At 35.7% G+C, this 24355-nt stretch overlaps 1 protein-coding gene across 1 annotated transcript in view; it reads right to left on the reverse strand.

The window, feature by feature from the left end:
• Positions 1-5188: 5188 nt before the first annotated feature.
• Positions 5189-24355, reverse strand: part of LOC121770369 (probable rhamnogalacturonate lyase B) — a 30678-nt gene continuing 11511 nt past the window's right edge. Inside the window, exons 2-14 of the mRNA XM_042167109.1 lie at positions 8341-8401; positions 8119-8240; positions 7932-7985; positions 7712-7831; positions 7526-7645; positions 7143-7278; positions 6909-7079; positions 6576-6728; positions 6304-6492; positions 5903-6201; positions 5711-5827; positions 5525-5648; positions 5189-5431 (exon numbers count right to left, since the gene is read on the reverse strand). Of these exons, the coding sequence (XP_042023043.1) occupies positions 5189-5431; positions 5525-5648; positions 5711-5827; positions 5903-6201; positions 6304-6492; positions 6576-6728; positions 6909-7079; positions 7143-7278; positions 7526-7645; positions 7712-7831; positions 7932-7985; positions 8119-8240; positions 8341-8401 (1909 nt within the window). The remainder of the gene's footprint in view (positions 5432-5524; positions 5649-5710; positions 5828-5902; positions 6202-6303; positions 6493-6575; positions 6729-6908; positions 7080-7142; positions 7279-7525; positions 7646-7711; positions 7832-7931; positions 7986-8118; positions 8241-8340; positions 8402-24355) is intronic.

The following is a 24355-nucleotide window of genomic DNA, read 5'->3' on the forward strand; positions in this document are numbered from 1 at the left end:
GAATTTTAAACTACTAGGTCATGAGAATTAACAGCACTCAAGTATTAGACCTAAGAACACAGAAATACAAGCGCATTAATGATTCAAGAACTTGAAATTAACTATAGAGAGTTCATCGAACTACTAGGTCAAGTAAAAAGGTTTCTTAAAATGGTTAGACAAAAGAGCAAGAAAATAAGCAGTGGGACAGATTCTCGATTTAGCTATCGCGACAGGTAAAGCTGCAAAAGAAAACAAACAACGGATCTGGATCTAACTACCAACGATCTTCATCTTCTTCAGCAAATAAACATGAACATGAACGAAACAGAGCATAAAAAATAGAGCAACTCAGATCGAACGTCAAACATTATGATTAAACAGAAAACTATCAGATCTAAGCTACCAGGTCGAGTAAATCGAAAGCAATCAGTAAAACGTCCATAACCATGCAGATCCTCGCTAGTGTGTTCCAATCCACAACTCCAAATCACAATTCTACTTCAGATCAACCTGATCCAAACTCAACCACAATCAGATCCATCTCCATCACCTCCGATTCAACCGATTCAACAACAAAACAACTCCGATTCAACAGATTTCAACTCCAATTCAAACACCAATTGCGAAAAGCATCCAAATCAGTAAAAACCATCATCAAGCAACAGAACAGACGTAAAACATAAAACATAAACTTCCATAGCCACTGGAAAAAGGTTCAAACACAAAAGCAGTCATCGAGCTTCCGACAAAGAAGTTCACGACGAGGGTAAATGATAGAATTGTAAAAACAATTGTATCTTCGCACCCGTGGGGACGGTGTTACACAACAGAAACTATACTAAACCGCCAAGTTTGCCCAGAATTTCCCCATTGATGCCAAGTGCGTGTGAAATGAGCTAACTAAAGTGAACTAAGGAGTATATGGAGCTGGTGTCGAATGAGCTGAGGCTCAGATCCCTAGTGCTTATTCTTCATGATTTGTCCCTTTTGCCCTCTGAAATATGATCTTTTAGAACTGCTCCTTGTTTCACTTTTGCTCCATTTTCCTTGCCCCTAGTAATTTGTATGCATTTCCTAGGTCTGACAGATTTTCACGCACCTGAACTTACAAACACTTATTAGTTCACTGAATTTACAGAATTTAACCCCATAACCAATGCCTGAAATGAGCCTTATCATCTCCTCTTGATAGTGAAGACCCATCTGCATCCAACCGGCTTCTTTCCTTCAGGTAGCACATATTTATCCCATGTCTGGTTTCGAAGTAGAGCATCGATTTCCTTTTTCATAGCTCTCCTCCAATGCTTGTGTTTCATGGCCTCATCCGCCGAGTATGGAATTTCTTCTTCATCATAGAGTGCTTCCTCAAATGACTGTGCCATTTCTGTCAGATGCCCATTCACCAAATTTGCAACGGAATATCGGGCCTTCCGGTTGATTCTCTATGGAGTATATCTCTTTGGTGGAACTCCTCTGTTCAGCCTTGGAGGTAATATATACCCTTCAGTATTGGGATTGATCCCTTCGACTTCCACTGTAGTTGTATCACCTGATTGTTCTTCACCTGCTTCCTGACTTTCACCTTCTAGATTAGATTCCACAATAACATTCACAGGGGAAGAAGGACTTACATCAGATATCAGAAGCGGAGAGGTAACTGGAGATATGTCACTGTCCGCTTCAGTTTGCACTACATCAGAGACTTGCTCAGCGGAACTGCGTACTGCTTCCTTTGGTAGGTCCGCTTCAGGTGCACTTGGTATTGGCACCCAGCTTAGTGGGTCACTAGCATTACTTCTAATATCATTCTCACTCTCCCTCTGACCGCTACGGTGGGCATAAAAATATTCAGACTTAAGTATGAATATTTAGGATCAAAGCACCTATATTCCTTTTGGTTTACCCCATAGCCCACAAAAACACATTTAATAGCACAAGGGGACAATTGTGTTCTTTCATGTTTTGGTATATGAACAAAAACAAAACATCCAAAGACACGAGATTCTAGGGAAAGATGTTGTGGGATATTGGTATGTAAGGCTAACGCATCGAGAGGGGTTTGAAACTTAAGTATGTGTGTAGGTAATCGGTTTAGGAGGTAAGCGGCAGTGGCAAGAGCTTCGGGCCAGAACCTTTTCGGTACTTGTGACTCGATGAGAATGGCACGGGTTATTTCTATGAGAATTCGGTTTTTTCTTTCGGCTACTCCATTCTATTCAGGAGTATGGGCACAAGTTGTTTGGTATATCATTCATTTTTCTAGAGCAAACTGTTTCATTTTGAGGTTTACAAATTCTCCCCCGTTATCTGAACGAAGGATTCGAATAGGTTTCTGGAACTGGGTTTGGACAAGGTTATAGAAATGGACAAAGTGTTCGAAGACTTCTGATTTGTGTTTAATAAAGTACACCTAAGTCATACGAGAGCAATCATCAACAAAAATAAGAAAATATTTAAAGCCCTGCCCCCCAGTTACTGGTGCGGGCCCCCACACATCAGAATGTACTAAGAAAAATAAGGTTTAGTACGAGAATTACTCAAAGGATAAGAGTTTCGATGGCTTTTGGCAAAAACACAAGTCTCACAGTACATGCTAGATTTTGGAATAATATTAGGAAATAACATTTGTAAATAACCTGGGGATGGATGTCCTAAACGTCGGTGCCAAAGCCAAGCTTCCCTGTCAGCAGACCCGTGAGTTAGCATGACAACCCCTTTCTGAGCTATCTCATCCACATAGTACAGCCCGTCATTTTCAGTGCCACGCCCAATTGAGCGAACATGCAAACAATTTGACAATTCTAATGTGGGAGAAATTTTCACAATCTCTGCCCCCTTGACAACCGTAAATTTCCCACTGGCAGTTTGGATATGCGACAAGTGAGGTTTATGGGGTTTGGTTATATCTAACTCATCATATGTCATAGTATCAGTTTCCCCACAATAAAAAATCCACCTACTATCTTTTCCAGACTTAGAGGATACGAGACAGGCTGTCCCGATTTTTTCTAGTACTTGAAAATGGTTTTTACACTCAACTGGGGAATTTTTTGAGTTTTCCAAGAGTTTTAGGGTCTTTCTATAATTTTCAGAGAGTTGTGGGGCGGAAATTGGGATATTTCTAAAATGGGGTATAAACTTTTATTTTTCAGAACTTGGAGGATTAGGTTTAAAGGATTTTAATATTAACCCTAACCCCCTTTTACCTCCCGCCACCTCATCGGTTGTTTCCTCTGGTTCCATTCTGACTATGCCGATGGCGAATTGAGCTGCTCCGGCTGGCTTGGGTGGTGCGCCCGCCAGCTGTTCGTTGCCCCGAGCGTATGCGGTCGTTTCACGGTTGCCCTCGGTGGTAGCAATGGTGGCTGCCCCTCCATCTACTCTGACGGCCGCCGCAACATGACCTTTGCTCCATGGCGGGCAATTGGATGCCGACTTCTGTTTGGACTCCCACCAGTCCAGATATCCCACTAATTCGAAGCACTGATCCTTTCTGTGTTTTCATTTGCCGCAGTTTGTGCACAGTAGCTTTGACTTGTCTTCCTCTGTCCGCCGTTCATCGGGGCGCCGCTGATTCCAACCCCCGTTGCCACCGCCGCCGCCGCGTGGAGCATTGAAGTGGTTTGGGCGTCCCCTATCCCTTGATGTGAACAATCCTGTTCCAATTCCATCTCCTTGGGATCTTCCATCTGAAGTTCGAAGGATTCCTGCTCGAAAATCTTCTCGTTTCACTATGTTGTATGCTTGTTCGGCTGAGGGAAATGGCTCAATCTTTAGAACCTCTCTTTTCAAATATTCATATTTATCATCCAATGCAGTCAAGAGTTGATAGATCCTATCTTGTTTTGTTTCTTCATTGTAAATCTGGATGTCCTCAGGGTACTTCATCCGATTTGACCTTTTTTGATCAATTGTCGTCCAGATCTCATTGAGATCCGTCCATAGCTCCTCCAGTGTGTTGCTTCCCTGCTTCAACGTACTCGCCCTCCGGTGGAGGTCATAAATTTGCAACATATCTCCGCCACTCGCATAACACGACTAGACTGTCCCATATGTGTTTCGCGGTCGGTTGTTGAGCAACTCGACTGACCAACTTGGTCTCGATGTTCTGAACTAGCCACGTGAACACATAGTGGTCGGCTTGCTGCCACTGTGTAAATATTGGATATGTTCTTGGCGGTGGGGAAGGAACTCCGGTGATGTGAGATATCATCCCTCGCCCGCTAATCGCATTATTCATGAGGATGGACCACAATGGATAGTTATCTCCGTTAAGCTTGAACCCTATTGTCAAGGGCTGTGAATCGATTTTGTATTGTTTTTTTTTCTGGTTTGGGTTCGATATCTTGGGTGTTTTGTGGCTGGTTATGTGCAAAACTACTACGCATAAAGTTTGAGAAGAGGCGTGCAAACTCATCCGCTTCGGATTTGCTCGAGCCGCTGATGATTTCTTTTTCGGGTTCTGACATTGTTTTCTTTCACAGGTATTTGGTCAAGAAGTTCGAGAAAAGGTTTATGAACGATGATGATTCTGATTCTGAGCTCTCGGAATCGCCTGGTCTGATGCCATGTTAAAAGACTAAGAAAGGGGATTTGAGGTGTAATGCTCGAATGATTTCATTACTGTTATGGGTGCCCTTTAAATTGGGTGTACAAAGCATATTCATGGTAAGAGAATAAATCATTCCTATACAGAATATATGGCAATCCCTTAATTTAGGGAATTAGTAATTTACTCTCCGAATTGATCATTTTCCTTCTTTAACACATCTTCCATTGGAGCGGAGCTCTACAGATCCAATCAAGAGAAGACTGAAGATTGAATATTCAATGTTTTTATCAATTTCTTTCATGTCTAGTACTTTCATTATGGTTTTACTACTTGTCTATGAGTAGTTAAACATCTATTGTAGATTTTTTGGTGAAAATTGTCATGAACATGTTTTGATTTATTGAATTGAACATTTTCCTAGCTCTTGTTATTGTTTTGCATTCTTTTTCATTTAGTTTGTAATTTTATTTATTTCACCAAAATCTTTTATATGTTTTCGCCTCCATATTGTTCGACTCTGAAATACTATACTTGTCACTTATCCTTGCAATAATTGTAGCTATAAGAAAAATAGATGAAACTTATATTCATAAAATATACTCTTTTATTTCGTGTAAAATACTCATCAAGAAACAACCTAACCAAGCTAAATCATCAAGTAGATGGCGCTTCCAAGCGGATATAATCGTAGATAACACCCGGAAAAGGAGTTCCAGCATTGACTTGTTTGATATATATTGTGTTGATTCGGTTCGTCACAAGCTGTGATCCCGGCACGTTCACACTGAAGAGCCAATATCTCGCGTGAATCCCATGCCTTGCTATTGCATTCTCCCTCCCTATCCTCCCCGTCGTGAAATGAGGCTTAACACCTGCATTCGCCTCGTTGATCCACACCTTGTACCATAAATGTATGACATTTCAATCAAATTAGTACAATGATAATCTAGTAGTATGAGTTTAAGGAGTGAAATGTGAATATATTCGTACTTGTAGTTGAGCATTGTGCGCAGCCGCAAGTGCAATCCTCAATGTGTAACTTCCTCTGCTCACGGTTTTCAGGTAGAACTTGATTTGCCACGTCGTTGGTACGTAGACATTGTTGGCAGTTTTCCTGAAAGTGATGCAATGTGAGAGTTGGTAAAATGTTGTTAAAAAAGATTATTTTGATGGTACCTAGTGACATGGGCGAAGAACCAATCTCTTGCGTAATTACTGGCACCAACCGTGTAGATTAGATCATTTTTGGGGTACAAATCTGTGTATCTCTCCCATAAGCCATACTGTCTGAACCTGGATTATAAGTTGTTGAGAAGAATTATTTATAGAATGTGATTAAGTGATTTTTTTGTTAAATGTGGAGCTTACTTTTGTGTGGATTTGAGGTATAGCTTGTTGATGAGACCGGGGGCGGGATCAGGGACGTAGAACTCTGATCCGGTTCGATCAGGGATCCCGATTTCCCACAAAGTCGGTCCGTTTCTTGGAGCATTGTACACAAGATCACCTATTTGAATCACACTACCTGGTTTGATTATAATATAAACGTTGTGTTTGAAGTCTCCGATGATCCCTGGAACCGAAGCGTACAAGTTATAAATGCCTGCTCGAACACCTGTTATTGTGAAGCTCCCATCTTGACCGGCCTTTGTCCAGAATTGATAGCCCTGATAAAAACAATCCTCTTATTTAGCTGGTAAGACATTTTCCCTTATAATCAGTAGGTCGGGGTTTGACCATAGTATAAAAGTAGAACCATTATTGTTCACCTTATAATTATCCTGCCATGATCCCGCAGCCCCGGGACGGGCCAAGACAACATATGCTGATCTTGCTGGCTTTGCGGGACCGCCATCATGCACCAAGAGCCTTCCACGGACCGAGCCTCGTTCCTTGGAGTGAGGAAATTCCGGTGATAATGGGAATTCATATGGCCATTTCGCGATCTCATTTGCCGCCTAGTCATCATTCATTTCGTTTGTTAGCACAGACAGTTTGATTGGAAGGTTACAAATTTTACAAGGGAAGAGAAAGAAGAGACCTGTCTCTTCGCATCTTGCCATAGAGTAGTCGGTTGAGTTGCCGCATCTGAATTAAGATATATGAAAATAGGGCCGTACACTTTTTTCCATGGCTCCTTGTTTTGTAAGAACACTCCAAAGCTCGGGCCAGCATAGTGGTCGCTAAAGAATATCTATAGGTAGACGAGGCGGTTACTAACAAGAGAGTCTGACTATCCACTATTAACTACTTCAATTACTTTTATCTTTCTATTTCATAGTTTACTAATTTCGCATTAAAATATCAGAGTCCAAATATTTAGGGAATGGAGGGAGTAAATTGAATTCGAACATGCTAGGTTAGGTTTCCTTACAGATAAGGAAGTCGGGCCAACATGAGAAGTAAGATCCGGTTTGAGGGGACCTCCAGCACGGAACTCGTCACTCGGTGTTATGACCCAGAATCCCACATGGGGACCAGAGCTAATCCACCCGTGCACATGACTATCTTTGTTGTCGCACGAGTACTGATACTTGTCGTCCACCTACACCACTAGAGGAATCAGTCTCCTCCAGTCCATAACATTATAACTATATTCCTATGTTACCTCTCCTTTCAATGAAGGGTTGCTTGGATTTGTTAGTAAAACTGCTTCCTTATAAGCAAGAACCTTCCCAAATTTCCTGTCATCTTCTGTAGGCATAATCCTCTGCCTCTCATCCGAGATCGCCATGTAACGAAATCTAACACATTAAATTCCATATTACAAACATCAATTGGTAGATTCAACATTCTACATCGAAAGAAGAATGCGTAGATGGAAGTTGGTGATTTGCTGATTAATTGTAACGGTAGTTTACTTGGTTGAATTAATTCAAATTTTATTGAAATTGATCCTGATTTAATCCATATATTTAATACGAACATAATCCAGATAAATAACCGAGAAGCACATAGGTCACATAAGAATATAAATATTCTTACACATACCTTTTCTTGTCGAGCTTGAACGCGAGTCTTGCTCGGTCGATGTTAAGAGCAGGCCATCCTGCCAAATGCTCGAATATTGCATATGCGTAGAAGCCAGAGCTTCCACGCAGCACTATATACCTACACACAAAAAGAATGAGTGACACACTTTTGAGGACGATCGAATCTCTTAATTCGAACAGTCACCTCTTGTCTATGTTGAGAGGGACGACATTTCGGCCGACCGAGGGGTTCCATTTCATGGTGAAAGAAACTTCAATTTGATCATTTGTTTGTGCTATAATCTTGAATTCCGTACATGCCAGCCTGCAAATTCACAAAAAAATATATATATGTTCACAAGGTTACAATAATGTCGAACTAATTTATTTATGTAGCATATTCATGTCATGTGTATGATATTTACGGGTCGATAACATTTTTGCCTATCCCTGGCGCATCCCACCCTATATCCCAATACCTACATTTAAAAACAAAATAGAAAAAGGTCAGTTAAAAAAGCAGCTACAAAATTAAACAAGCAAAATTCAAAATTCTTGGATTGCTTTTAAAAATTTCTGTTTATATCAAAATAATTTTTTTTTGTTACTGACCCTCTTTGTGAATCTTTAAACTCAGGTTCGAGGATGTTGGCGATGCCGTTATACGACACGCCGGCGATCTGGCCCGACGGATTTAGCAGACTGAGCTTAACAATGCCGTTGTCTATCTCCACCTGATTTATCATTTATATTTTTAATCAAGTTACTTAAAATTTGTGTTTTTAATTTGAGATTTTGTTGGTATAAAATTTTCATTTCTGAATTGAAGCTTACAATGCCAGGCGAGACACGCAGTTGGAGTGGAGAAGATGCGGTTACATTGCTTTGAAGCAGCCTGCATACATGAGATAAAGGTAATAAATAAAATCTTACTTTTATACTTTTTTCAAAATTCTTTTACATATTTTGTTTGATCTAATAATATTTAATAAGACAATATGTGCATGTGTAATCAATTGCAAACTGCACTATAAAATGCAAACTAAAATCATATTTTAGTTTGCATTTTGTAGTGAAGATATAATAGAACTCACAATAATTATTGGTTTAAATCTATAGATATTATATATATATATATATATATATATATTCACTCCATCTACGATTAATTGACACTAATTTATTTTTCATCTGTCTATGATTAATTAATACCCTTACTTTTTATTATATTTTTAATGGTTCACATTCCACTAACTTATTTAACTCACTTTCCACTATATTTTTTAAATCTGAGCCGAGTCAAAGGACTTCAATTAATGGGGGACGTAGGGAGTTAATGTTTGTTCTTTATCGGTTATAGCATGGGAAGGGGAGGTGGTGAAAAATACTGCATTAAAATACTAATATATTGGATTTATCTAATCCAAAAAATACATAAAATACTAATTTTTTATTAGTATATGATTTTACATATACCACAATATATCACGCCTTACCAAAATTTTGGTATATATCACAAATTATGATATATACCTTAATTTACAAAACTATTTTAATTTTAATATATGTCCTTTAAAATTAGATACTTACTATTTTAAGAAACTTTATTCTCTTTAATAAGGTGAGATCCATTCTGCTAAATGTATACCAAATTTTATCAAACAAACATGGCCATAGGAATTTTATGATGATTAGTTACGAAATGGACCAAAATGTGAAAAAAAATGAATATAGTCACAATATAGTTGACTTTGTGTTGTAATTAACCTCATCAGCTCTTTAAAATAAGTAAATAACACCAAAGATAAAAGACTAAAAAATAAATGTTGCGTGCTAACCTGTGTGAAGGAATTGCAGTAGTGGAATCGACAAAAAAGAAGAAAGAAAATATGAATCCAAAACATCCCATTAATAAGCAATTTCGAGTCGTCTCCATATTCACCAGCTTCATGCCCTACAAAATGTATAATTATGCTTTTTCGAACAATATATCAAAAGAAACACCAATTTTTCAAAAATCAGTTGTGAATAAGAGAATTTCATCTTAGTATATACGTGCAAGTTATTAATATATTTACCTCGAAAAAATTAAAATGAATCCTAAACAATTAATTTAACTGTCTCTTTTAATTCCTCTTCACATTTTCTTGCCTTCTATCCCACAATAATGGCTTCATTCTTTGCCATTTCTCAACATGGATTCTTCCCTTTAATTTTATTGTAAACTATATTTTTCGTTTACTCTAATTTTTGCTAATGTTGGTCAATATATAATAGCCGTCTACGTGTTTTATTTAGAACTTTATCTGATGATACTATATGGTATTTAGGCGTGTTAAATGATAGTGAATTGAATCATTTTAAATAAGGTCGAGAATATTATTAAATAAATGCTTGGTTCTACAATTTTATCAACTGAATATTTTTCGATTTTGTTTTTAATTTATAAGATTCGAAACTATATTGGGTCAAAGCTATTATTAAAGTTTCTACGTTTTATATGATCTTTGGGTATTTAATTTCATGTTTCTTTGCTTGATTGCAATAAATATATATAGCAGTACATATTTTTGAAAAATAGACCAAGTTTAATTGTGATCGGTTAAATTGAGACTAAAATTTTGTAAAAGAACCACAATTTAGAACGGTGAAAAAGAACGTACTACTAAATTTGAGGATAAACTATTTAATTTTTTATTTTTTTAAGATACTTTTATTTACTTCCCCTAATTTTAATTGAGATACAAGAATAAGAGGGCGTTTTTAAAAAAATTAGTGATATATTCAAAACCACAAATTAACAAAACATGTCCTTAAAATGTCTACAGTTTTATAGTGCCATTATTAATTGTATAACTAATTTGGCAAGGATTTTTTATGTAACTTTTGAAAAAAAACAATATAGATCATTAATCTGAGAACTTGATATTTTGTTACGAGCAAAAATAAATTTATATACTATATATATATATATATATATATATATATATATATATATATATATATACTTAATGCTCTTCAATTTTTAATCAAATAGAATTTTCCTTTTTGATGATCGAAATCCTTTACAAATTAATTAATGTACTCCCATTCCCACCGTCTAACGGGAGATAATACACTTTTCTTTTTAATTTATTTGAACCAAGATGTTCCATTGCTAAAAATAGAAACATATTTTATCTCTACCTTATTTCTTATCTTTTACTTTATTCTTTTCAGTTAACACACAGAATAAAGCTATATATAATCACATGTGGCCCAAGGAAGGGCACCTTCCTTGGGACGGAAAGAGTATAACTAATTTGCCCCTCCTGCTGCAACTATAGAGGAAACCATATCATTTATCATTATTAATTTTTATTCGTTATTCCCATCGTTCCGTCTTAATAGAAGCGTTTTATTTTCTGCACTCATTTTGGAAAAATAATACTAATAATAAGAATAATGATAATATTTGAAGTAGAGAAAGAGTAAAGTACGAGAGAGAATAATGTAGAGAACAGTCTTCGCTACATTATTCTTTCTCTTAATTGACTTTTTCACCACTTTAACTATTTATTAGTATTATTTTTCTAAAATAAGTGCAGAAAATGAAATTCCTTATTTTAGGAAATATATAATTAAAGTTATCCTCGAAGATCACCATTATTATTAAAAGATTCGAAAAAAATTAATTATTGTTCACAATATTTAAATGGAATAAGTTTAATTATTTCAATTTTCTTTAAACTATCAAATGGTATAAATGAATGGTTCCATTTAATTTAGAAATTAGGTAAAATACTCCTTATACGGAACTTGTCTTGTATCACACCATTTACATAAAAAAATTTACATACCTTATTTTTTATTAGAGTTTTGAGAAGTTAAAAGATTTATTAAAATTATTTATTTAAATTAATAAAAAGTAGTACTAGTATTTCTCTAAGATTATGTTTTTAAATTTTTAAAAATGAAATATTTTTTTTCTTTTACATTTCTTAGAATATGAATGGTTAATGTCAAATGAAAGTGCAGTTAAATATGAAAACTCCTTAAATTGGGAAGTGACGAAAAATAACAAAATTGGTCTATATATTTATGTAAATTGTAAACTATCAATGCTCCTTTAAATATTGTTGTCTAGCTATAATATATAAAAGATATATAGTATGTGACATAAAAATTTCACCAATTTTTAAATCCGTTTCATTTTAGTTAGATGAAGATAAAGTTTAACAAAACATAATCGACCGTTGTTACAATTAATGTTGGAAAATTTCGATTCGACACGAACATGCATAAAGTTAATGAGTTTGTGATGGATTCAGAACCAAAATATAGTGGAGATATAATTAAATTTTGAAAAAACTAATATAGTTTTCAATAATAAAAGTAAATAATATATTAATTAAAATATAAAAATTCAAAAGTAACATAAACAAAACTGTAAACATTTAGACTCCATAAATATTTCAAATGATTATTTTGATATTCATATAATAAGATGCAATAAAGATCATATAATATAAGTATTTTATAGTAATAAATAAAATATATCAAATATTAAAAAAATTACTTAACTAAAAATTAAATAGTACAATAAAATAATATATAAACTAATAAAACTATATATTCATAAAGTATTTTAATTTTTTTAATTTGGTAATAAGAAGGAACATGAATTAATAATATAAATAAAGAAAGCTTGATTTTGTAACTAGAAAGTAAAGAAAGAAAGGTTAAAGAAGAAATGATGCTAGAGAAGAAATGATGCTCTCAAATCCCAATGACGCTTGAACCTAGAACCTATTGTTAAAAGACCAACATCTCAATCACAAGGCTATTAAATTTTAATATTATATTTTTTAGAGACTCCTACTCCGTTTGTTCCTGAAATGTATGAACATTTGATTTGTCATGGGTTTTAATGTATTATTTATATTGTAAGAGAGATAGATAAATAGTAGTGTAAGTAGTGCTAGTGGAGAGTGGGCTTTACATCGTTAGTAGTGTATTGTAATGATATAATTTGTAAATAAAGTGAAGTGTAAGGGTAATGTGTTTTTTAAGTACTAAAAAATTTGAAAGTTCATATTTTGCAGAGACGGACTAATAAAAAAATAGTTCATATTTTTTCACGAATGGGGGGGAGTATTTTTCTACGCACTGTAAAAGTGGTTTTACTATTTCCAGCTCGATTCTGAGGAATATTTAGGCTCTTCGGACGACTGGAAGGGAGCGGACCCTCCTCTCGCCCCCCTAAGCCGCCAATGTATATGTGATTGTAATCTTACTAATACAATAAGGAACCTTACCAATTAAAATGGAATCTTAGAATTGTTAAGTGTATATTAGATGAATGATAATGTCAATTGGGCTAACACGCTCGAGTTCGGGCTAATCCACTCGGGTTTTTCGGGTTATATGGGTGCGGGTTATTCGGGGTGTGAATTTTTCGGGTTATAAATTTTCGATCCTAACCCTAAATCTTCGGGTTTCGAGCTAACCCACGGACTATTCAGATCAAAAGTGATCTTACGTGTTACTTTCTATCCAATCTAATATTCTAACTTATAAAAAATAGATTGTCGCAAATAGTAAAATATTACCAAAGTAATCAAGAGAAAGAAAATAATAACAATTGAAAATTATAACAAAATACATAAATATATCGCTTAATTAGTAGCACACTTGAATCTGACTATAATTAAATGAAAATCATGCATTTCAATGGAGTTGAGTGACATTCTTAATTGTATACCTGAACAATAAATTTTAAGCAGTTAAAAAAATAGTATAGATAGTAGTATGTCAAAAAATAGTTAAAGTGAAAGAAAGTAAATTAAGAGAGAGAATAATATGGAAGAGACTCTCTTGTACATTATTATTTCTCTTGTTTTAGTTTTCCTCCACTTTAACTATTTATTATGATTTTTTCAAAACACGTGTGAAAAACAAAAAGGATCATCTTAAATGGAACAGATGGAGCACTTCATATCAACCATATTCCATACAACCCCAACATTCAATTTGATAGAGGAGACATAATTATCATATATACTTCATATCAATGTTGCGTTTATTATTGATATTACTATATATACTTCACATAGATATATAACCCAAATTTTAATTATATTTTTATTTTAAATGCTCAACCCATGGGCTAACCTGCAACCCATTAGGGCCACCCCGCATAACCCGCCGACCCGAACGGACTAGCCCATGTAGCCTTATTCTACATTTGGGTTCTGATTTTCAAGCCCTAACCCTATAATTTTATCGGGTTATTTGGGTCGACCCGCGGGTTTCGGGCTAGATTGACATCCCTAAATGATATACTACATACCTTATGTGAGCATCATTCATTTTTTGCGCTCGTTTAACGTTGTTTGTTTTAATTTATATATTTAGTTTGATTATAGGAGTAATACATTAAAAAAATGTTACTGAAAATTTTAATTTCACAAAATGCATAAAATTCAAAGCTCGATTTGCTCGTTTTCTGTATAATTTCAAATAATTTTAAAAAATAACAAATCAAGCTTGGATTTGTATGAATTTTATGAAATTAAAATTTTCAATAACATTTTTTAATGTATTATAACCAAACTAAATGTATAAAATGTATTATAATCAAACTAAATATATAAATCAAAACAAACGACATTAAACGAACGTCAAACAATAATGATGCTCACATAAGATATGTAGCATATCATTCATCACGTGTATTATAATACTCCATCCGTCCCCACTAAGATGTCACTTTTCTATTTTTGGTTACTTTCTCTCTCCAATTAATACACTCAACCACATTTCAACTCTGTTTCTCACTTTAATTAACACTTACACTCACTAATTCTCTCTCCAATAATCATATTAACCAACAACTCCTAAAATTCCGTGTCGAAAAAAATGCGTCATTTTAGCCAGAACGGAGGAAGTACATAAAATAAGTGATTTTGACTTTGTAAGGCGATCCACAATAGGAATAGCCCAGCAATAGCCCAGCCATAGCCTAGCCACAAACTCCTCCTGCCACATCATCAACACTAAAAATCCTCCTGCCACATCATAAATAGCCCAGCCATAGCCTAGCCACATCATAAATAGCCCAGTCACATCAATAGCCACATCACTCAAAATTATATAAAACAAATAATTAACAATCACACAAAATACGCAATTTAATTTACGATACATATACGAGAAAATTCAATAATATTATTAAAATTTAAAAAGTACATTAATTAAAAAAAATTACATAATTAACAAAAAAAACTACTGTCGTGCAGTCCTCCGCGCCCATAACTCTTCAATTAAATCCTTTTGGAGTCGAATATGAGCCTCCGTTTGGCGCATGTCGGGCAAGTCGCGTATATATAGTGTTTCGGAAACAAAAAAAAATTTAAAAATTCGCGCTAGGCGGTGCACTAGGCGATCCGGACGCTGCAATAGCGCCTAGCGGATCGCCTAGCGCACCGCCTAGCTCCACGGAACCGCCGAGCGCTAGGCGGTTTTTTTTCGCGAAAATCGCTGGGCGGCTGCAATAGACCGCCTAGCGCCGGCGCTCGGCTAGGCGGTGCGCTAGGCGCTATTGTGGATGCTCTAATATCTTACTATGATCTCGAGTAAAGCGGTTATTTATAGCTTTCATAAATTAAATGCGTCGGCTTTTAACTGCAGGAGATAGATTGTATTGTTTCCTTCAATAATCAATTTTTGCCATATATTCACATTAAATAGCCAATTACTCTTTGGATTGTTGATTCTTGCCTACAAAAATCCAGCAAAGTATTTAATAAAGTGAAATCACTTGGTAGAATAGATGGATCATACTTGTAAGTCGGCAACGGTAGCAGACGCAACGGCTAGTCCTCACCACACCATTTCTAAGATTGAATTTTATCTGCCACGTTGTTGCTTCGTAGGTATTTTTGGTTGTTTTCCTGCAAATTAGTTTTATCACTAATATTGTAAAATATCATAAATTAAAAGGAAAGTTTTGTGTATTGATATCAATGTTTCACCACCACAACAAAAAAACCGGATAAGGACTATTGTGTATTGTGTGTCTAATTATACCTTCAACACTTCATAAAATAACCATATTGTTAGTGTCCAACAACTAAAATTAGGTTACACAAATAGAAGCGTCCTAAAAAAACATAAGATTAAGATAATTTGGCCTCAACTTAGGGACGGTTTCTTTTGCGTTCTAATTATGGTTATTTTTAAAATTTTCCAAACGCTAGTAATTGCGTCTCAACTTTTGTGTCCCAAAAAGAAAAGGTTAGTGTAGTGCACATTTATCCCATGAGAGACTTAATCTATGCAATACATCGAATGGTGCAATTAGACTAGGAGTGCAACATCAAATGCATACCAGGGAAAAAGAATCAAGTAGTTGACTGGTTCGCTGAAGATAGTTAGTTTAATTAAATGCAGATTTTTTTTAATTTCAATTTCCACGTAGAGAGATTGTTAAACTACTCCTAGCAGATGTTATGGTGTTTCTTTGTCAGAATTTGCTAGACATTCGTAATTTAATGTAAAGAGCTACGGTGATACAGACCAAACAAGAAAACTCATCCCAAAAGACTAGCCTGTTAGGAGAGAGAGCTCATTTAGTCTACATACCCCACACCAGTTGTTCTCACAACCGATGTGGAAATTGAGTCCGTAACATCCGACCCTTCTTTAAGGGCCAACGTCCTCATTGGTCACGGCTGGTTCTTTGCCAGGTCACCACTCCGAGTTCTCGTTGGTCACGATGGATTCTTTGCCCTGGCACCACTCCGAGTCGGCCCCAAACGTGCTCGTTGGTCACGGCGAGCTCGTTGCCCGGCCACCACTCCGAGCCGTTTGGGCTCTCAATGAAAGCACCAATTAATACATACCAAACTGGAGAACTCATCCCAAAAGACTAGCCTGTTAGGAGAGAGAGCCCATTTAGTCTATATACCCCACACCAGTTGTTCTCACAACCGATGTGGGAATTGAGTCCGTAACATACGACCCTCTTTAGCACAAAAAAAACAATAAAACCTTTAAAAAGTATAATCAATAAGAATAGAAAATATAGTAGTAGTACCTATTAACCTGCGCAAAAAAACAATCTTTTTGGCAGTTGCTCTTTCCAATTGTATAAACTAGATCATTTCTAGGATATTCATCCGCGTACCTATCCCATAAACCGTATTGTCTGTACCTGGATTGATCAAGAAAATAAAATGAAATTAACATCAGCCTTGATCTTGTAGACAAGCTAGTACCATGTGACAATTTGAAGTGTTTAACAAACATACTTTTCTTTTCCGTTGAGAAATATCTTGTTTGTTTAGTCCAGGGAAGGATCGGGGATGTAGAACTCTACAGCAGTGCAATCAGGGATCCCGATTTCCCATAGTGTCGGCCCGTTTCTTGGAGGTGTGTACACAACATCCCCTAAGTTAGCTTTACTCCCTGCAAAATAAACGATGAATCATAATTCAGTTGGTAAGATAAGACACACTGCATTGCTTAGCAATTTGAAACTTTAAAAAGATAATTCTCTCATCCCATAGAAATTGACCATATTTCCTTTTTCGCTCATCCTTCCATAACCATTTTATGACAACTTAAATCTCATTATCTTTTACTTTATCAGTTATGAGTCTCATCCTTCACTACACAATTTCAACTACTTTTTCTTCTTCTATCTTTTATTACAAATTAAGCATTAAAATTTATGTCAACCATAAATGACCTATTTCAAAAGGAGGAAGTGCGTAGATTAATTTTTGCAAGAGAAAATTAGACATTACCTGGGTTGATCACGACATAGCCATCGTGTCTAAAGTCACCTATTACACCCGGAACCCAAGCGTACAAATTGTAGACACCTGCACGAACTCCTCTGATGGTAAAGAGCCCATCCGAGTCGGTTCGTGTCCAAAATTGATAGCCCTTAGAATCAAATTGCCAGGATCCGAGAGGATCCGAGGTGTGACACCCTGGAATTTCATCCTTTCCTTTTTAGATAAATCGGAGTTATTAGCTTAATTAGTTCTCGTGTAGAAAGCGTAGAATTTCGTTGTAATTTCCGACGTTTGATTAAATTAAGTATTGTTGTTGGAAGAATAAAGTGCAAGGAAATTTGTATTTCAAGGATAAAAGTGGAGAAAATACTTTTTAGAGAAGGGGAAATGTACATGTATATATTATAGTGCAACACATGCTATACAAGTTGGTTACATGGAGCTACATGTAAGATTCCTTTCAAAAACATGGGAGACCCTCCTCAAAGTGGAATAAAAGTGGTAACTAGTTCTACTCTATGGAATTTTAGCAACTAAACTTAAGATAAAAGCTAAATTTGCTTTGGTCAAGAGAGCTGCAGTACAAGATCTTCTACCCTTCCTCTTCTCTTCTCTTCCCCACCCTTCTCGAAGTTGGCTCTCCACTAAACTCCAAGGTTATAGCCATGTACCTACAAGATTAGTCACCAAAGGGGTTAGAAAAAGCTATCAACCAAAAGAATCCAAAAGGATGCATTTTCACCAAAATAGCAGGCAAGCTAAGCCTAGCAAGGAACTTTACAAGCCGTCACATTGTTCCCCTCCAAATTCAGGATGAGGAGAAGGGTCTAGATTCTCCAAACTCCTCAATAGAGAAGGGAGACAAAAGGAAGCAGAAACATGAGCTCTTTAGAGAGCCCAAAAGAAGGCAATCTGCAGAGTCAAGATCATTTCGGATCAGCCAAGTGCAACACCCCCAAGACTTGCACAAATTAAGTAAAGAGGCAAAGTCCAAAAAGAGATAGAGCTGGCAGCCCCAAAGCGGGAGCCTTTGTCCCCAAGTTCTAGTCACGAACAGTCAAGGAATGTGGCTATATAAACCACCCAAGACCACTCCTCTCCCACACCTCTCAAGCACCCCAAGGTTTGAGTATTATCAAGGAGTATCAAAGGAGAGGCAGTGGTAGGGAGCAAGGAGGGCAGCCAAGGAACCAAGGATTCACCAAGCTGAGGTAATTCCCTCAACACCACAAGTCCCTTTTTGCATCATATAGAACCAATAGATAACACAAGAACTTAGATTTCAATATGAATCTCATCTCGTAGCAACAATAAGAATGACTCAGTGATCGAGAATCAAGCTGTTTACACGGCAATATAGGCTGCTAGAATTAAGCAGTACGATCCCCAAACTTTGAACACTCAAGTATTGAAAGCAATAATCAATCGAGAACTCTGAAATTAACGGAATAAAAGGGGAAGGGGGAAGGATGACTTAGCATGAGAAGTAGGGACTGCCCGGTGACGAGCGAGTGCTGACGCAGCGGAGGCGGGGCGGTCAGCGGCTTCACTTGCCGAGGCTGACGGCGTGAGCGCGGCGGTGACCCCAGAGTTTCCCGTGCAGCGCCGGGAACGGCTTGCTCTCGAAAGAAAGGCGACGCCTCCGTTCCTTCCTCGAATCGACAGCCCTGCCGCGTGAGGAACCTGACGGAGAGCTCGATGTTAGGAATGAAGGTTGAAAATGATGCGTGATTGAATGGCAGTTAAATCAGTTGGGGTGGTTACTCAAGATCCAAGATTTTAGTTGAAGAGTTTGTTATCTACATGCAGTCGGTTTTGCTGAGCCTTGAGGAGTGTAAATACTCAATTTCAGATCGCGTCATAAATAGAATTCAAGTCATCATTCATTGAGGAAGTCGAGTTTCTTCCATTCTTACTCTATATGCACACAAAGCTTAAGAGAGTTGATCAAGAATAGCTATGTGTGCTTGAGTGAGTCTATCGTGTAGATTCATTTTGTAACTCTTCTATATAGTTGTGGTCAAGAGTGAGTATTGTAAAAAGATTGATCAATAAACAACTTTCTTCTCTCCCGTGGACGTAGGCTCAATAGGCCGAACCACGTAAACCATCTGAGTTCTTGTTCATGTTTGGCTTATCCCGTTCAACCGATCTCTCCATTGCTCCTTGATTGAAAGCTAAAGCTACGATCACACATTCACACTCGATGCAGAGAGATCTCGACGGAGAGAGCTCGACGAAGAAGGAGCTTGAAGGAGGGAGCTCCTGGCGTGGGTTCCGGCAGCTCGGTACACTCCAGCTTGGGGGACGCCGACGTCGGAGAAGAGAGAGGCGTGAGGAAGAGAGGCGCCGCTGCTTCTCTATTCCTTTGTTTAGGAATTTCAAATAAGAAGGTGAATTTGGGGAAGATTTGAAATAAAGAAGGTGAATGAGGGAGAAAAATACGATGGATGAAAGGGAGTATAATTTTTGTGTTGGACTACTCCATTTTAATAAGGAATTGGGCCAATCTTAATCATTTCAATTGGGCCATAAGTGAATTAAAAGAAATAGGCCGTTGGGACATGTCTCCCAAATTAGTTGATTTTTGAGCTAGTTATCATGGAGTGTTGGACTTCAGCAATTAATTAGAGTAATGGACCGAATAATTGTAGTATGGAATACACTAAATACATGGTGATATGTTGGGACAAATGGGATTTTGGGCAAGAAATTAATTACGTTAAGTTAGTTACGAAGATGATTCTTGGACTAGAATTAAATTATCATGAAGATTGAGCAAGTGCTCGATTAAATTCCGAAGTAAGTATTAAAACTCCAAAGATGGAAAATGATGAAGATGGGGACGCGGGAAGCCGACCGGCGTCGCCCCGCGACGCCATGGGCGGGCCTTAAGAAAATTCGAAGAAAAAAATGATTTAAAAAGGGATTTTCCAAGAATCCATATTTTATTAAATAAGTGCCCAAATACTTATTTTAGAGAAAATAGAATTTCTCCCAAGTGAGTAAAGTGAATAAATAAACTCTGCAGTGTAGTGAAGCTCGATGTAGGATTAAGAAAAATCGTATAAAAGCCGAGACTAATATGTAGGTGCTATCATATAGGATGCATGCATTCTTTTTCAGAAAAATAGTCCAAGTACTAATTAGCGTGTTACGCTATTTATTTCTAAAGGAGAGTTTATTCAAGGGCAAGTGAGGCCAAATGAGGATTTTTAATGGGAGATAAGCATACCAGGTGGGCTTTCTTTTAATATCCAGCACTATAGTGTGGATATAAAGCAAATACTTTGAAGTTATGAAATATCATCTTTTCTAAAAAATGGAGATGTGAATTATTTTAAAGTTGTTTTCATGCCATAAAATATTTGTTTTCGAGACCTGTCTGTGAGGGCTATATGCCGAAAGTTTGGCGATGCCAAAAATTTGGTAACGAGTTTGGTTCTCAATAGGACCAAAAATCCTATTCGGAGTTTCGTGCGCGAGCGCCGTGAGCCATCCTAGAGAGAGGTTGGCCGGCGAGGGTGCTTGTGAAGGCGGCCACCTTCACGGAACACTGGATTCTCAGACATGGAGGAATACATCAAGAACTTAGACTGCAGTCGGACTTTTAAGATCACAAAAGAATTTAGTATGCTCGGGCCTTTTTAAGAAAAACCCCCGTGTGATACTGTTGATGGATGACAACTTATATATGTATGTTTTGTTTTCGGTACGTGTCCACTGAGTACTCCTGTACTCAGCCCTGCATGTATTTATAAATGTGCAGGTTGAACGTCAAGAGGAAGGAATATTGATCGGAGTCGATGCTATTAAATAATCAATTGGATTTCTCTACGATTCGTGTCTTCATACACGAAGTCGTTTAGTAAGGACCTATTCCGCTGTATTTTTGTCAAGTGAGAATTTCAAAGTCCCACCTTCGAACTCTGATTTAGTTGATATGTTGAATCATTCTATTTTGAGATCTTGTAATCAAATACTTGGCTTCTAATTTGTGGTATCAATTGATTGGCCTTTCGGCAAGTCCCTTGAGTTCTTTCCTCGTTTTGTTAATTCCGCTTATTAGTCACAGATTTTCCCGCTTTTATTATCATTAGTAAAGTGCGGTCGTGACACGAGGGGTCTAGGTGGAGCCAATCCTACGTAAGCTGATCTTGCGACATCGGGAAAAGAAGATGTGTACTTGTCGTTGATCAATTATCGGCCGTTGATTTCTCCTCGTTGTTTTGCATCAGGGAAGTCTACCGAAGATGGAAACTGATAGGAGTAACTGACTAAATAATCTCTCCTGCTTCCTGGATTCTCTCTACCCTTATCCGTATCAGAAACTCATACGGCCATTGTTCATCTGTTTTTCTTATAAGTTACTACCTCAAAAAAAATCTAGAAAACCCCAACAATATTAATTCATTGTTTGATACTATTACCTGTGTTTTTGCATCTTGCTAAAGAATTTTAGGGTTATTGTCTGACCCTGAGTTTAAGTATGTAAAAACTGGACCCAAAACCTTTTTCCATATCTCTCCAGCATCTAAGTCCACTCCATATTTAGGACCGGCATAATGTGTACTGAAAAAAATTTGTATCACATGACCAAAATTTAGTCCACATGATGAATGAATATTGGATATATAATTTAACAATATTATACTCCCTCTATCCCATAAAAATAGAGACTTTTGGGATCCAGTGACGGACCATAAATATACGATAAATAGTTATACAGATTATAACTTTAGAGTTTCAAAATTCATTTGATCTTTTAATCATAATTTATATATGTATTTTTAATATGCTTTATTGTATATAAAATGGAAGTTCTTATATTTTATATTTTATGAATGATTTATTTCAAGTTTTGCAATATATATTATTTTTGCAAAAATTATTTCATTTATTTAAGCAAAGTTTCTAATCGTCTTTCTAAAAGTAGAAAAGATACATATTTAAATAGATTAGAAAGAGCAGAAATTTTAAAAATGAGTTAACATGTTTACAAGTTATCAATAAATAATAAGATAAAAAGATGTATTATAGAGAATCGACAATATTTTATAAGAGAAAATGAAATACATTAGAAATTTTGGATATACAAGAAACGAAAAGATAAAATAATTGCATTAGCAAAAGATAAATTTTTAATACTCCTCCGTCCCTGAAATTTTGTCACATTTTTCTATTTCCGTCCGTCCCACAAAATTTGTCACATTTCACATTTTACCATTTTTTGTAATAGACCGCACATTCCACTAACTTATTTTCACTCATATTTTATTTTAAAACTAATACTTTAAAATTATGACCCACATTCTACTAATTTTTTCAACTCACTTTCCATTACATTTCTTAAAATCCGTGCCCGGTCAAACTGTGACAAAATTTGGGGATGGAGGGAGTAGTATTTAATACCAGCAATATTATTGGCATCACTATTTAATGAATTATTTTATTTCTGCATGATCAATCATTGGATCGGACTCGTCTATCGGCATTTTTCTTGTTCATTCTTTATTTGAGTACTCAATAATAATAGTGAAACATTTTACACTACCTATTTCCCCCTTATTTTCACGCACACTCACACACTAGTATTTTGCAGTAAATCTACTTTCAACATACACAAAACAAGTAGTACAATTTATATAAATCAGAAGTCCCACAATATGTTTGATTCAATATGTCTAGAAAATATGGTTAGTATAATGCGATGTTTGCATTATTTTACTATTGATTAAACATTACTTGATTTGTATTTTTAACTTTCAGGTTTCGATAAATTTTTGAACAACCATGAATCGATCAAGTCTCAAGTAAATATTAAGTAGTACATAAAATTTGAGTTAAAATAAAATAAATAAATAAATTATACGATAAACTATATACATGTATAGTGACATAAAAAAATTAAAGTTATGATAGTATAATCTAAAAAATACTCTTTTATTGTGAAGTAGTTGTACCTAGCACTACTTTTAATCACTTTTATTCACTTAAAAAAAATTGGATTACATACGGAATGCCCATAGTCCAAAGCTAAAAAAATTACCGACATGTAAGTTACTGACGGAAATTTTCCATCAGCAAAATTGATGTTTTTGTAGTGATTAAAATAAAGCTAGTGAAAAATTTGTTGGGCTATATTAGTGACTAATATATTTAGTATGCTGTTAATAAAATAAAATCTCTCAAATGAGTAAGAAATTGAGAAAATAAAATGAAGCTCAATTTTACTAATCACTTTATTATCCCCAGTTGTGATTGTTGATTTATTTCTGAGGTGATATGTCTTCATAGTTCAAAATTTTTTCAATACTTTGGTCATGCAAAACAGTTGAGTACGTAGCAGTCCACCTAGCTAATTATTCTCCTATAATAAAACAGTCTAGATTATTATAATATGTAGTATGATGTTATTCATCCTTTCAAGTACCAAAAGGCCAATTTTGCTTTAGTTACAAATTAGGGATAATAAAATTAATTTTATATATGCAATATGTTGTTAAAAAACTAGTTTCCGCATATATATGTATGTAAAACAAATATTCTTATTTTTTCAGAAATCATAGTTCTTGTCATAATATCTATTCATCTAACAAAGTAGAATCCAAAAATAGCTAGGCTACAATATCCATCTTTGGAATCTCAGAACTGCGGCAAGAAATAGCCTCAATAATTTTATTTTTTTGAAAATATCTATACAATATCAATAGATATATATAAATAGCTCAATTTATTCTGAAAATGTTATACTATCAATTTTGCAACAAATTAAGAGGAAGTGACATTGCAATTTTCAAATGTATATTAAAATTGAAAACTTGTTTAAAGTTTGGAATTAATCTCCGAGTAATCCATTTTCTCAGGCATTAAGATTTTTATAATAAAGTATTGCATGGTTCAAATATATTTTGGGGGCCGGTTCAAATACAAATTATCTTTGTACTCCATATTAATGGAGACATATATAGCAATCTCAGCGACATTTAACTTTCTCTGAAGAATCCATTTTCTAATTATGTTCAGTCATTATAAATCTACTACGTGTGTTTTATAGTGTTATA

The sequence above is a fragment of the Salvia splendens genome, chromosome 16 (assembly GCF_004379255.2).
Source record: "Salvia splendens isolate huo1 chromosome 16, SspV2, whole genome shotgun sequence".
In the NCBI taxonomy this organism is placed as follows: Eukaryota; Viridiplantae; Streptophyta; class Magnoliopsida; order Lamiales; family Lamiaceae; genus Salvia; species Salvia splendens.